The sequence below is a fragment of the Pocillopora damicornis genome, chromosome 10 (assembly GCF_964200805.1).
Source record: "Pocillopora damicornis chromosome 10, jaPocDami1.2, whole genome shotgun sequence".
NCBI lineage: Eukaryota > Metazoa > Cnidaria > Anthozoa > Scleractinia > Pocilloporidae > Pocillopora > Pocillopora damicornis.
Genome location: NC_142679.1, coordinates 4,826,147 through 4,840,964, shown reverse-complemented (window position 1 = coordinate 4,840,964; position 14,818 = coordinate 4,826,147). Strand labels below are relative to the sequence as shown.

General features: G+C 38.5%; 2 protein-coding genes across 3 annotated transcripts; one reads left to right on the top strand and one right to left on the bottom strand.

The window, feature by feature from the left end:
* The first annotated feature begins 2,586 nt into the window (after window positions 1–2,586).
* LOC149038541 (uncharacterized) lies at window positions 2,587–6,843 on the top strand. 2 transcript variants are annotated; one of them, XM_089183990.1, is made up of 2 exons: window positions 2,587–2,715; window positions 4,923–6,843. In XM_089183990.1, exon 2 carries the CDS (start codon window positions 4,926–4,928, stop codon window positions 5,916–5,918), a length of 993 nt encoding a protein of 330 aa, XP_089040116.1. In that variant the 5' UTR covers window positions 2,587–2,715; window positions 4,923–4,925; the 3' UTR covers window positions 5,919–6,843. The 2 variants fall into 2 exon arrangements, with proteins under 2 accessions (XP_089040116.1, XP_089040117.1); XM_089183991.1 differs by having other exon boundaries at window positions 2,621–2,725.
* A 389-nt stretch (window positions 6,844–7,232) lies between these two features.
* LOC113669282 (uncharacterized) lies at window positions 7,233–14,593 on the bottom strand. Its single transcript, XM_089183988.1, has 13 exons — window positions 14,420–14,593; window positions 14,292–14,323; window positions 13,360–13,453; window positions 12,385–12,482; window positions 12,227–12,264; window positions 11,693–11,745; window positions 10,862–10,887; window positions 10,338–10,395; window positions 10,104–10,155; window positions 9,414–9,763; window positions 8,964–9,109; window positions 8,126–8,603; window positions 7,233–7,657 (listed from the first exon to the last, which is right to left on the bottom strand). Exons 1-13 carry the CDS (start codon window positions 14,481–14,483, stop codon window positions 7,389–7,391), a joined length of 1,758 nt encoding a protein of 585 aa, XP_089040114.1. The 5' UTR covers window positions 14,484–14,593; the 3' UTR covers window positions 7,233–7,388.
* Window positions 14,594–14,818: the final 225 nt, after the last annotated feature.

The window sequence follows — 14,818 nt, the reverse complement described above, 5'->3', positions numbered from 1 at the left end:
TCTTTAAATATACTTCAGCTAGAGCATTTCAAGATTTCTTTTCTTAATTTCTTGTGAGAAATGCTGAAATGAGGTCTGAAGCAAGATCAAAGGTGAGATTTGAGTTTGGTAGGAAGATAAAAATAGTAAATTTGTCAAACAAGGGGCTGAAGCAGCATGTGCAACAGTAACAGTTTGCTGTTTGTTAAAAAGATTAGAAGCAATGGGACTGTGATACAAAATAGGCAGCACAATGTCATACTTCCAAACTGAAGATTTGAGCCACAAGTATTCAGAATAGCTGGCACATTTATCAGAGTAGATGGTGAAATGCACCAACTGTCAGCTTAGCTTGAAAACCCTTCATTTGTGCTTAGTTCATTTTTTTCTGAAGGACAATTTTAAAAGCCAAAGGCTGTCACAGAGATACTGATAAGCCTGTTTGCAGCTAAAACAAAATCAAGAAACTTGACAGCCTGAACTAACACACAAATATCGGTAATGTAAAGGTAAGCAGCAAAAATTTATAAAATGTGATTTACTCTGGCAAGCAAAGAAGCCCTCTTAAAATTTCCTTGTATCAAATATAAATTACAGGCCATAAATCAGGATGAAAAAGGTATCCACATTACCATGAGCAGACAACTGAGCTTGTAAATGCTTCCTCTCACTATCAGTGATCAATCTGAAAGGCAAGTTTGAATTATAGTACTTCCACATGATCTTAGATGCAGTTTCATGAGATTTTCTTTGCCACGTCCTAGAGGACAACATATTATTGTAACAGATTGCAGGACATTTCAGAGTCATTAGAGGTGGCTGAACAACTTCTGCTGCATTATGTGGCTTAACCTGACCTAACTGACCTGACCTGAGTTAAACAATAATATTGTTGCTTCCCTCATGGAATGGTAGGAGCATTCAATGATTGCATCACTGCATCACTAAATAACATGTATTAGTTCTCGTGTTTTTGTTTTTGTTTTTAATTGTAAAAGACAGGACCAGAAATATGGCTGCCAATGCTCATGGAATGGCCATGGAATGCTCATGAACAGCCATGGAGAGAAATACAAAGTGCCCTGACGACGCGTGTATTTACTTGTCGAGCTTCAGATTGGAGATCATATCGCATTCCATCAAATGTCTTTTTCGTACTGGCATCATTGTATAGTCGAATATATCCATTTAAAGACTGGCAAAATAGCCGTCATTGAGTTTTCCGACACAGCTAAAGAGTTCTTTAAAGAAAACTGCCCCCCTCTAGAGAAAGATCTCGACTTGGCAAAGGTAAACAGGGGAAGCTACAATCTTCGAAATGAAGTTGTGTACTTGCTGTTACACGAACATTGTTTAGATTGTGCCACAGTGATCCATAGAGCAAGGAGTCAGCTCGGGGAAAAGCAATACTGCCCCATCACCAATAATTGTGAACACTTTTCCATGTGGTACAAAACGATAAAACGGTTTTCCGACTAGGTTAAAAAAGCTAAAAAAAAATTTAAAAAGCAATTTAACACAGCATTACCTTACGGGGCAATAGCTGCAGGGCCTCTTGTCAAAGAAACGTGCACTAAACTTGTGAAAACTGGAGTTCAAGTGGTTAGAAAGAAAACGGCTATCCAAGCTTTGATAAAGGTGGTAAAAGAGGCCATGAAAACTGGAGCCAGGATGGCATCAAAGGAGATGGCGACCCAGACGGTGTCCACAGTAGGACAAGAAGCAGTGAAAACCGGAGTCAAGGTAGCGTCAAGAGGAATGGTGACCCAAAGTATTTCAAGTGGTGGACAGGTCGTGAAAACTGGAATTCGAACAGTAACAAAGGTAGTCATCGAGGAGACTGTTTCAGCAGCGGGAAAGGAGGTCGTGAGAACTGCATCCAGCGTGACCACCTCTACAACAACAAAGGGAGTGTTAACCCAAAGCACGACAAAATCTGTTTCCAATTCGGCAGCCTTCGCCAGGAGTGACGTGTGGAGCCTTGTTTGAAGGAATTAGCACAGTGTATGACAGCTCATGCGCACACGAAGACATGAAGAAAGGAAGAAAAAGCAGAGAAGAATTTCAGAAAGCTGCTGACCAGTGTTGGAAGTTTTGGAGGATCCTCTATGGGAATGGTTGTTGGACAAGTTGCTATTCCCATTCCGTTTGTTGGAGGCCAGGTAGGAAGTGTAGAAGGAAGACTTGCTAGTACATCCACGGCCAACATAACTGCAAGTGCTGCTTTACAATGAAGCTATTCCAATTTTATGTTAACTCGAACAATGAATTTGGAACAATGGTCAGAGTCGCAGTTGGTTCCATGAGAATAAGAGTACCTTGAGTTATTTACAAGACAAGGTTTCTTCCTTGAATGCAGTAAGTTTGCAATTGTCTTATTACACGCTAGAGAGCGAACTGTCACACACATTTGGTAATGCCAGATTTAATTCGATCCAAGCTAAGACCTTGAATGACTGATATTTTCATGCCGGTAAAGTTACAATTAAGTCGTCTAAGAACTTTCTAGAACAGTTTATCAAGTCACGTGGTTATTACGTAATACTACTAAACATGGTTACAACGTAATACTACTAAAATAGTTCTTTTGTAAGCTTCTGAAAATGCATATATAAAGACTCTCTTATGTGTAGTAGTGGTAGTTGTTTTCGGGAGTGACCGACTGTTTAGAAAGCTACGCTGTGAGAGAGAGCTACAGTGGAAGATTGCTAATTGCAAGAGACGTTGGAGAAAACTGTGAGTTTGGGTCAGTGGTGAACTGGGATATAGACTATAGTGGGCTTAATTAAGTTTATCGAGCATAAGTACAATACTGCTTTTAGGAGTCGCTCCTTATTAAGAATATCACTCGTTGTTTAATAAAGTGGTTGAGTTTGTAGGATTGCAGTGTTTCTCTGTCGGTTAGATTATACCGTAACACACATTACCAGACAACTTTGCTACATGAATTCGATCTAACTAGGTCTACTCGAACTCCTCGTTTCTACCTCGATGCGCATTTTTCAGTTATTTCCGCTAACTTGAACTCCCCTTTGTCTTTAACCGTTTTTCCTTTTCCGTTTTGGTTCAATTATTCATGAAAATCCTCAGTAAATGTGTACATTCCTAAAAGAAAACAACCTCAGTTAAAATTTCCCCGTAACTTTTCGGAAGTCTCAGTTAGCTAACGTGTTATTTCCATTTTACCTCACTAAAAAACATGGAACAGTTGGCGTCTAGCTAGTTGTAGTTATCCTCCTGTCGTTCAGATGTAAAATATCATAAAGTATACAGTGTTATGAATTCTTTCCCTGATAATTTCTCACAAACCTATGTAAATGCGTTGATAGAGTGATGAAGCAAATATTTCCTAGAAACATTAGCGCTCTGCCTGCCAATTTATTTGTAAATTGTTCAGATCGCGAGACTAGATCAAGAGTTACTGCTGTTATTTTCTGAATAGTAAGCGTATCTAAATACGATTCGCCTCAATAATCTCAAAAGGTGTTAAACCAACAATGCTACTTTTGGTGTCTTCCGACGCTACGGTTGAAGATTAAGGAAAAATTTTTACTTTATCTTGACTGAAAATCTCCTTCTAATTCAGTACGCATATTTCTAGACATTCAGGGGGACTTGTTTACATGGTGCGCTGTAGTGAGCTTAACTCCCCAATACACACCTCTGGTTTTCTATGTCTTTTACATTGGGAAGTGAGATGGTTCTCTTGGTAGTTCGATCATTTGAAATAAAATTAAGAGAGGCGCACTTTGCGATTCGATAAGAAAAGGCACTCCAGAAAATTATCCGAGGCGGAAATGGCCGGTAGACTGGATTATTATCATCGCTTCCATGTTCAATCCCTCAAGAAATGTGAAGCGGTCGGCGTTTATTTTCCACCGTGTCAGCCTCCACTTGTCTGGTTCCAAAATAATAACAATAAAGTATACGGCTTTGTAAGTTCTTTCCAAGAAAGTTTCAGACTTGAAATTTAAACTCCTGAGGTAGCGAGAATGATTCGAACATTGTATGCACGTTGAGAACTAGAAAAGATAATTTTCTAATATGCCCGTTCATAGTTGTCTCTTTCGGTCTGCATCTCACAGGAATCTTTATTTTACTCATATGCAATCAATTAGTTTTCGATGAATGATTATTAGGTACTTGTCTGTCGAAAAGCCTTGCATGTGAAGGAAGATAATATGTCCCGAATTCTTGGAAAGCTAGCTAACGCTTCAGTTACCTGTCGAGTAATAAATTTTTCAGATGCATGGCAAATCGCTGAGATTACGAATTACTTTTGTTTGTACAGTTTTTACTTCATTTCTAAGCGTTTTTAAATACAAGTCGCCTCACATATTGAAAGCAATGCATCTTTAAAGCACAGTAATTTATCATGCAGCCTAGAAGTGGAAGATAGACTTCCGTTTTCACTTTGCACTTGACCTTCCTTCCATCTCGTCGGTTGAATTCCAGACAAAAATTCTTACTAAATTTCGACTAAACATCTCATACAACTACAAGTCTTTTGAGATCACTCTATGTTTCTTTCAACCGGTTCTTGTTGTCCTGTACATGCTGGTGACTGAAAATAGTTAGAAGAATCAAAATAACTAGCTTTAGTAACTTAATAATCCTCACAGCTGAACTGCAATCACTGATAGAGACTTAAAACACAGAAGACCTAACAAATCAGTCTTCAATTGTAAAATATTTCAAAACTCTTTATACTGAAGGTAATAATGTCAGTGAGTTCTCTGAAATGATAGCGCTTTACCTAGTGTCATAAATTTCACAGATTGTAAGTCACTTAGATTCCGAGTTGTTTGTTGAGCGTTTTTAAATGCAAATCGCCTCCTATATCTAAAACAGCACAGAGGAATTATATGTAGAGATCATCCTTAGACACGAGTGGTACTTATACTTAGTTCAGATTTTCTTTTGTATCCATGATAAATCCTTAGGACATGGCTGCCAATGTTCAACTGTATAACAGCTATGGAGAGAAGTACGAAGTGCCCAGAGGACGCGTAAATTCACTTGGCGAGCTTCAGATTGGAGATCATATCGCATTCCATCGAATGCTTGGTTCCTACTGGCATCATTGTATAGTCGAATATATCCATTTGGAGACAGACCGAATAGACGTCATTGAGTATTCCAACACAGCTAAAGAATTCTTAAAAGAAAACTGCTCTCCTCTAGGGAAAGGTTTCGACTTGGCAAAGGTAATTAGTGGAAGCTACAATTTCCGAAATGAAGATGTGTACTTGTTCTTTCACAAACATTGTTTAGATCGTGCCACAGTGATCCAGAAAGCAAGGAGTAGGCTCGGGGAAAACCAATACTCCCCCTTCAGCAATAATTGTGAAAACTTTGCTATGTGGTGTAAAACAGGAAAAAGTTCCTCCGACCAGGTTAATAAAGCTGAACATATGGTGGAAAGGGAATTAGGCACAGCACTAGAAAACCTTTTCATAGAAAAATCAGCAAAATTTGTGAAAACTGGAGTTCAAGTGGTTTCAAAGAAAATAACTAACCAGGCTTTCAAAAAAGTCACATCCAGTGTGACCACCTCTATAACACCAAAGGAAGTGTTTACCCAAAGCGCGAAAAAAACTGTATCTAATTCTGCAATCCTAGGAGTAGCGTGTGGAGTCGTGTTAGAAGGAATCAGCACATTGAATGACATCAGAAGCGCGCACGAAGACATGAAGCAGGGAAATATGACCAACGAAGAATTTAACAAAGTCGTCGGTAAGAGAGTCGCGACCGGTGTTGGAAGATTTGGAGGATCTTCTGTAGGATTTGTTGTTGGACAACTTGCTATTCCCATTCCGTTTGTTGGAGGCCTGGTAGGAAGTGTAGTAGGTGGACTTACAGGATCGTTTACGGGGAACGCGGCTACATATGGTACCTTAGCTCTCTACCAAGGAATCTTAAAGATATCGAGTGGGTGAAGGTAGTGAGGTGAAGATACAATTTGCAAAGTGAAGTTGTGCACTTGATGTTACACGAACATTGCTTGGATCGTGCCACTGTTGTTCAGAGAGCAAGGAGTAAGCTTGGTGAGGAGAAATACAGTCCCTTAACCAATAATTGTGAACACTTTGCTATGCGATGCAAAACGGGAAAAAGTTCTTCCGACCAGGTGAAAGAGGCTGCAAAAATGTTGAAAGAGCAATTTGGCAAAGCAGTACCTTGTGGAGTTGGCGAAGTTGGTGAGGGAAAGATACAATTTCCAAAGTAAAGCTGTGAAGCCATTCCAATTTTATGCCCATTCGAACAATGAATTTAGGACTTTGGTCATTTTAGAGTCGCAATAGGTCCTCTTGCAGCTTAAAACAATTAACCATGTACCGTAAAAAAGATTGGAAAGTTTAAAGAGTTACAGTTTGGCAGAACTCTATTTTCATGATTAAAGTTCGATTTTGGGCAGAAAATTTCTTGGCATGTATCTTCTACGACTGTGTCGGAAAGTTGACTCAGTAAGAGTAGCATTTTCTTTGTAGTTTCAAGTCGGTAATAATAGCAACCGTTATGATTTAAGTGACAAACTATAATTTCAGACGAAGACTCGTCATATTTCAGAAGGCCAGTTGGTACGTTACTGTCCTGTATGGCTAACAAACAGTTTGCACATGCAAAACAACGGACCTTAGCCGAAGGTTTCCGTTTTATTTTACCATTTTTATTTTCTTGATAGGTAGGGAAAAGAGAACAGCCACTTTTGTAGGACTCGAGTAAAATCATATTTGGTCTGAAATTTGGTGTTGGAGTTTCCAAAGCATCTTCAGTGCTTTAGGATAGCGTTTGATTTGTTGAAATAGCAGTGTATCCAGAAAATCATAGAGTTCAAAAGCAGCAATAAAGTTATTAAACCAAGATTGTTTAGCACTTTTGTATCTCCTTGGTAGACAGATTAAAAGGATATGTTATGTAAAACTTTGTGGCTTTACAACGCTGGAATATCCAAAGAAATAATGCGAACAGTAGTGATTGCACAACAACAGCACAATGGAACCTTTCTCACAGAACAGCCCTATTTGACGGGATACAAAATTCATTCCCCCCCCCCCCTTCGACTACGTATCTTTGGCTCTTTATTGGGGGGGAGACCTGTATCAAAGGGAGCACTTTCCCCAATCCCGAGGGTTCCAGTGCAGTTCCAATGCATACCGTAAAGTTTTGGAGTATGGCACTGGTTACTTAGCAAATAACAAAAAGCTTAATTTGAAAATGGTGAGAAGAGCGAAAACATATTCCATAAATAATCTTGCATCTGGTACTCTTTACTAAATCGGCGGTTAAAAAAAAACCAAACAAACAAAAAATACACCCTTCGCGTGCATGCACATACTTTGAACAGAGCACGACCCTTTACGAAAGGCTACATCGATGGCACACAAATTTAAAACCTCTCAATACATTTACAAAAGTCCTTGCATTTCTTTCATAAAAAGCGCGTACGCATCGTCTTTAGTGCCAGTTTCGGCAACCTTTGGTTGTGAAACTTGTTGCGGTATACTCTCAACAGTCTCTGGGACGGCTCCAGGGGGCCGAAGTTTTGCTTTACTCTTCGGTTGTTCTCGTTTGACTCGTAGAGCAGTGGGTACAAGTTTTGTTAGTTCTGCCTGAGTGTTCCTCAGTTGCGGTTTAGCACTGATCGTTGCTGTTGCTTCTTTGCTGATCGTTGCACCTGTTTTTTAAAAAAGCGGGACTGTAAGATAGAGTTTTAATTCTTCCATGACTAAAAATGAACATTAGCAGTCACTCGTTTTTGCTGGGCAAAACAAACAATACTAAATTTAAATATCGCTGAGAAGCATCACGAGAGTCAGAGTATCATCCACTTCTGAACATGCTGTAAATTACAATGGCTTCATGGCAATTACATGATGACCTGCAGGAACATTACATGAAATTAGACATTTAAGCTTTCACTGGAATGGCGACACACTATCGTCCCATACCATCGACTTCATATTTAAACAGTATCAATTAGTCTCAAGACCGAATGGCTTATTCAAAATATCTTCTAGAATCTTGAACGCAACATTCACTTTCTTGTCAGAGTCACCTCTAAAACTGATTCCATGTAATAATGTTGAAAAAAGGCCGTAAGAACAATAGATTTATTCCAACCTATGTTAAAAATATAATGTACCTTTTCCAACTTCTCCAGCTGGGTTGGCCATAGGAGGTTTGCTTATAAAAGTTGGGGGTGCAGATAAAACTGCTCCATGTGGGGGAGGGGGCATCATACCAGGAGGAGGGCCAGGGGGTCTTGGCATGCCAGGTCTCACAGGTGGCAATGGCATTGGCTGTTGCATTAGAGGCCTGGGCCCTCGTGCCATAGCATGTGCCATTATATTAGGTGGTAACCCTGGGGGTGGACCAGGAGGGACCATGCCAGGCATCCCTGGAGGAGGGCCTGGGGGTCTGCCAGGTGGTGGGCCAGGAGGAAACATTCTTGGGGGTGGGGCTCTGATCTGAAAGTTTGGCTGAATGGGTAGACCTCCAGGCTGCTGACTTCCAGGTAGGGGAAGCTGTCCAGGAGGTGGGCCAGGTGGTGGCCCTGGAGGTTGGGGTTGACCTGTTTGTGCCATGGTTTTTCTGGATTGATCTCCTTCGTTGCCCGCTTCCTGTTGTGTAAGGGCATAAAATTTAGGCAAAATTTTGCATCTCTTCAAGGTGCAAGATCACAGATATTTTTACACAAAACCTCTCAGTACAAAAATGAGCCTTGAGGACAAAAAATTCCCTTAAAAGGGATAACTTTTTGCAGCAGAGTTTTTGCCTTTTTGTGTTTGTGTTTAACACAATGGTTTCCAAACAAGAACCAACAATTGCAACGCTAGAAAAAATAAATCACATCAAGAATGGAATAAGTACATGGGAGACGATATGATCTGAAAAAGGTAAGCCTACAAGCAGTCAGAAACAGAACATTTCATAAGGAGTGTTCCAAGTAATGGCAGAGTACTTAAATTAAAACTACTCACTGGTTTATCAGGGAGGGGTTGGCCTGCCATTTTAAGAAGAAAGTCTTGTATTGAAGTGGTACCAGCGCTTTTTGAGGACTGGCTCTCACCCCCACTATTTTCAACTTCATCTGCAAACCTCACAGTTCTTTGGCGCTCTCCCATTTCTGCAAACAGCAAAACCATAAAACTCCACTTTTGCTTAAAACATATTTAATGATTTTTAGCAGAGCCACTGTAGAACTTATAACTCCAACAAAATATGGTGAACCTAGCTGGCTGAAAAAAAAAAAGCATTTCATAAGAAAACCTTGCATTATGGCTGCACCTGTACATACTTAAATCTTTACAAACATTTTATGGTCTCTTTTTTCAAACCGTTAATTTTAATTAAACGAAACCAGTAAAAATCAATTACAGTGATTGGAACTCTGAGTTTAGCCTTTGCTTGATCAAAATATTGTCAAAAACCTTTATCTCCTTCACTGTCATCCATGCCATCATCTCTGCTGTTTCGTCTGTCTCCAAGTGGTTGGCCATCTCCAGCATCTCCCTCCAATCTTCCAAGTGGAACTGCAGGATCATACTCCTCTTCTTCACCTCCTGATTCACTGGTGCTCCCTTCACTGTCATCATCATCATCATACTGACCACTTTCCATGTCCTCAGGTGCTATTCCAGGGGGGAGGGGTGGGGGAGCACTCATTGGTGGTATACCTGGTGGGGGTCCTGGTGGGGGACCAGGTGGGATCATTCCTGAGGGGCGTTTTGGTGGAGGCCCGGGAGGAGGACCTGGGGGGATCAAACCTGGAGGAAGGGGCCTAAAGTATGTAAGGAAACAAGAGTGTTTTATTGGTAGAGAATCTAAAAAACTCACTAAAATCTTTTTAGCATGTGATTCACAGCTGCAAAGATTTGTTTGCCAGTAATTGTACTGTGGGTACTGGGTAATTGTAACTTCTGGGGAGTTAGCCAAGGATTAGCTTACACTTGTTATAAGTATTAAATAGAGTTTGCAAAGACCTCTTTTTTCTGAGCTTTGGTTATAAAACCCTGTTTGACCTCTGTACTACAAGAAAACTTCTTCATGGCAGATCACAAAATCAATTTTCAATGGACACATGTACACGGTATAAAATTGCACAATGATCAGCTACTCACAGTTGTCCAGGTAAGGGTCCAGGAAGAGGGATATCACTTGGCATTAACATTCCTAACAGTTATGAACAAGTTAAGAGTTAATCAGTGCTACAGAGAACAATAAAGACGGAGTGATATGGATACACACTACACAACAGTGTGGACATAACATGAGTGACAAAAAAATTTCTATTTTATCTTAACTACAATCTTATTTAAAAAACTCAGAATCCTCCTTTACAGAGAGTATGATACCTGCATGGGGAAGAGGGATGTTTGGTGGCAGAGGGATGTCAGGAGGCATTCTTGCTTCCTGGAAGATAACAGAGTACATGTGCATGTGTCACATCAAGGAAAATGTGAAGAAAAATCTTGGAGCTTTTCAATACACTTTTTTCCCAGGTACACAAACCTGAGTTTAAGACATGCCATACAATTATAGTGTCTTTCTCTACATGTTTCTTCTACAAAAAAATCCTCTGTGGTTTTTAGCTCAAGTTTATATCCTTCATTATCCTTTTCCCTGATTTTTTTTTAATCACCCTCCTCTAGTGTTTTTGTAATGGATTAATTCAGAAAATTAAGGAAGACCTGATGAAAATGTAGTCTTCTCCTAACCCACAGGACAAAAATACACACTTGACAGAAAGTTGGTTGATAAGCACTCTTTCAAGTCAGGGTTGAACTGACCTCCTTTTGTTCCTGTTAAATCTGCCAGTTTTCTAATTGCACTGTCAGTTTAAATTCTCTATTTAATTGTACATTGTACCCACACCTACCTCTGCTAGAGCTTTTTGTCGTATTTCTGAAAAAGATAATAAATGATGTTTTTTTTCTGGCAAATACATGTATCTGTTCTCAATAAAGATCTTACGGCAGAGATAAACCATCACAGAGAATCAATTAGGGGCCATTTTGCTAAAATGATGGATATGTTTGCAGTACAAGTGTCATGTCTATCTTACAATTACCACTGGTTTTCTTTAAATGTGCTTCAGAGCATTTCAAGATTTCTTTTCTTAATTTCTTGTGTGAAATGCTGAAAGGAGGTCTGAAGCAAGATCACAGGTTAGATCTGTGTTTGGTAGGAAGATCAAAATTGTAAAGTTTGTCAAACAAGGAGGCTGAATCAGCATGTGCAAAAATAGCAGTTTGCTGTTTGTCAAAAAGATTAGGAGCATGGGGACTGTGATACAAAATAGGCAGCACAATGTAATACTTCCAAACTGAAAATTTGAGCCACAAGCATTCAGAATAGCTGGCACATTTATCAGAGTAGATGGTGAAATGCACCAACTGTCAGCTTAGCTTGAAAACCCTTCATTTGTGCTTAGTTCATTTTTTTCTGAAGGACAATTTTAAAAGCCAAAGATCTCAAAAAAAAAATCTCTGTCACAGAGATACTGATGAGCCTGTTTGCAGCTAAAACAAGATCAAGAAACTTGACAGCCTGAACTAACATACAAGTATCGGTATAAACATGTCAAGGTAGCAGCAAAAATTTATAAAATGTGATCTACTCTGGCAGGCAAAGAAGCCCTCTTAAAAGTTCCTGGTATCAAATATAAATTACAGTCTATAAATCAGGATGAAAAAGTTATCCACATTACCATGAGCAGACATTTGAGCCTGTAAACGCTTCCTCTCACTATCAGCGATCAATCTGCAAGACAAGTTTGAGTTTCATTAATTCCATAAGATCTTAGATGCAGTTTCATAAGATTTTCTTTCCCACATCATAGAGGGCAGCATATAATTGGAAAAAATCTCAGGACATCTTAAAGAGTCATTAGAGGTGGCTGAACAACTTCTGCTGCATTAAGTGGCCTAACCTGGCCTTAATGACCTGACCTGAGTAACACTAACATTTTTGCTTCCCTAGTTGACTGGTGGGAATGTTCAATGATTGTATCACTGAATCACTGAATTGAAGCAAAAGTAGCCCACTCTCATTAAAGAAAGTGAGTTCAAGTTGTCTGTCAACTGCCTGATGCACATTTTACATTTTTCATCATTCATCGCTTACAGTAATATTATAACTGAACAGACTTAGGGCAACAAGGAACCTATTCTTTTCCCACAGATAAAACAACAATTGCCATAGTCACAGATTAACTGACCATTTTTTGTTTGTTTTTACTTACTGCCTCATTTGTCCAGAGTGAGATGGATCATCTTTCTCCTACCAAAAGTTTCATTAATAACAAATAAGATGTTTCAGGAAACAGATACAATAACATCATAAGAATGTAAAAAATTATGGTCAACAACAATCAGAAAAACAAATTTCAGAAAGACTCACATATAGTTTCAACATTCTGTCAAGTGTTTCCTTCAGCTTTCTTTTCTTCTCTTTAAGTGCCTTGTCATTGGGAAGTGGGACTGGCCCAGCATCAATTTCTAATGATTTAGAAAATGTTAAAAATTAATACTGACTTTCTATGTGAAGAAAGAAAGATAAAGATGAAGATGAGCAAATGAACTGAAACACAAATACTGATGTCTAATTTAACAGTGACTATATACATTTTATTTAGGTCATAAAAATATTTTAAAGAAATTATTATACATAAACTGTTAAAAAAGAAGAATGCCCACAAGGTTTTTTTTGTACTGGTGTATATGTATTGTGTTAGTTTTAATGAAAACAAAAAGGTTTCATGTCCAAGAATCAGGACACCAAATATAAGGAAGCTAAAATTTTCAACAACCTTCACATCCCCATTCAAGTACCACAAACCCTAGAAAACAATGTGGCTTTGAACTTGATCAAGAACAAAACCCTCTCTGGTCCAAGAGCTGTTTTAGAATTGAAATGTGTGGTACGGACCATGTGAACTCTTTCAGGGGCTTTTTGAAAACATTTTCACCGATTGGTAATTACCTGTCTAATAAAGTATTAGACAGTGGAACTTTTGACATACAGTGTACACTTTTAACCCTTTAATCCCCAAAAAAGATTACCATGTAACTTCTCCCTATAATATCTGTGCACTATTCAGCAAACAGGTGATGAGAATACTCAAACCTATCAGACAGAAGTTGTTACATTGATGTAACACCAAATTCTCATAACATATTTACAAGGAAATGTGTAGCAACTAGAGGGGAGAATTAACAATTAGATCTTGAGAGTTAAAGGGTTAAAAGTGATGATAATTTGTAAACTCATAGGGCTTTTCAAGACCATTATCTCTTGATGTGCGCTGTAAAATTCTATCAATTTATTACTTTAAATTAGTTCTGCAAAGAACCAGGTGCAAAAGTGTTACATTACCCATGGTTTCAATTTTCTCAATTTCCTCTAATATCCTTTGAGGGTCCTTGGATTTTAACACAGCTTCCCGTACCATCTTCCTCTGCTTCTTATTCTAGTGTATGAAAATAAACAAATATATGAATTGCTTCCTGTTTTAAGTTTTAGAATTTGGAGGCTTGGTATCCAGTGTTTAATGGCTGCTATAGTGCTAAAAGATATTTAAAATCTATTTGAACTTCTGGGTGCTGCAGAGAGGACATAAAAACATAAGTACCAAGCTTGAACAAAGCAAAAGTACTTAAGCATGGATTTTCAAAATTTTGTTGAGAACATTTAAAACATTTAGCATATCTGGTAAAATTTCCGCACAGCCCCATACTAGTGTAATTCAAATCTGTTTTCCCAATGGAAATGTATTGTTTTTGGCATTGTTTTATCTAGTCAAGAACTGAATGCATAATGAAGTTTGGGGCTGTGCAGAAATTTTATCGCATATCTTTGGCATAGAAGTGAAACATGCACCTGTGTATATGCTGCATAGGTCTTTAACAATCCACACATGTGTATTGTTAATTCATGAAATACAGGTAAAAGCATACATGTAGATCAGCTTACAAAAAGTATTGATTTTTTATCCATCTATATTGAAATAATTATGGAAACAAAAGTCAAACAATCAAGATTTTCTAAGAAGAAAATGGTTATTCGAAAAAAGAAAAAAAAAGCCCATTTTTCACATTTTGTTCAAACACCTACAACTTTTTTGAGAGGAAGATACAACAAACTCAGGTAAGTATAATCCTTATGGAATTTAATGACTTGAAAATGAGTAGTCTAATTCGTAACTTTCATAGCTGCAGCAGGCTAAACCTCTCGAAATCTGTCATCCAATAAATATTTAAATATTCTCAATCACCAGCATCACAGGCTATGATATCCATCACACATACCTTCTTCAACTCTCTTTTCCTTGCTTCTTTCCCTTTGAAAAATAACAAAATCCATTAGTACAATGAAAGCTGGAAAACTCAGTGACAGAAATTGAGTGGAGATGGAAGAATATTTTCAGCCATCTTACTCGCTTGATCAGTGGGGTTCATAAACTTCCCACTCTTTGTTGTTGAAATAGACCGCCTCCCCATCTTGCACTAGTGAAAATACGACAAGTAATGTGTTAAATGAAAGGATGGTCAAGTGCTGTTAGTGCAGTCAAACAACATGGCGTCCCCTTAAGCTTTGCGACCGCGTCTGAGTGAAAGAGCAGCCATGGCCTTCATGATTATTTACTTTTTAAGTAGGGTAGGGTAGGAGGTAGTTTCCGAAAAAATAGTTTTGGAGTTTAGAAAATTTTGCCCTTTCTTGTGGGTTTTTTTTTTTGCATTATAGAAGTTAAAGGATGAGAAAAAATTCAATTTAATCCAAACTTTGAATTAAAATAGGCAGGATTCACGATCTACTCAATTCTAATACCTTGACA

Excerpts from the sequence above, each read along its gene's own strand:
- LOC149038541 (XM_089183990.1), top strand. The coding sequence starts at position 4,926 with ATGGCTGCCAATGTTCAACTGTATAACAGCTATGGAGAGAAGTACGAA.
- LOC113669282 (XM_089183988.1), bottom strand. The coding sequence starts at position 14,483 with ATGGGGAGGCGGTCTATTTCAACAACAAAGAGTGGGAAGTTTATGAAC. Across the intron at positions 12,265-12,384 it reads ACAGAATGTTGAAACTATAT|GAGAAAGATGATCCATCTCA; the intron begins GTGAGTCTTTCT and ends AACTTTTGGTAG. Across the intron at positions 10,396-10,861 it reads GACAAAAAGCTCTAGCAGAG|GAAGCAAGAATGCCTCCTGA; the intron begins GTAGGTGTGGGT and ends GTTATCTTCCAG.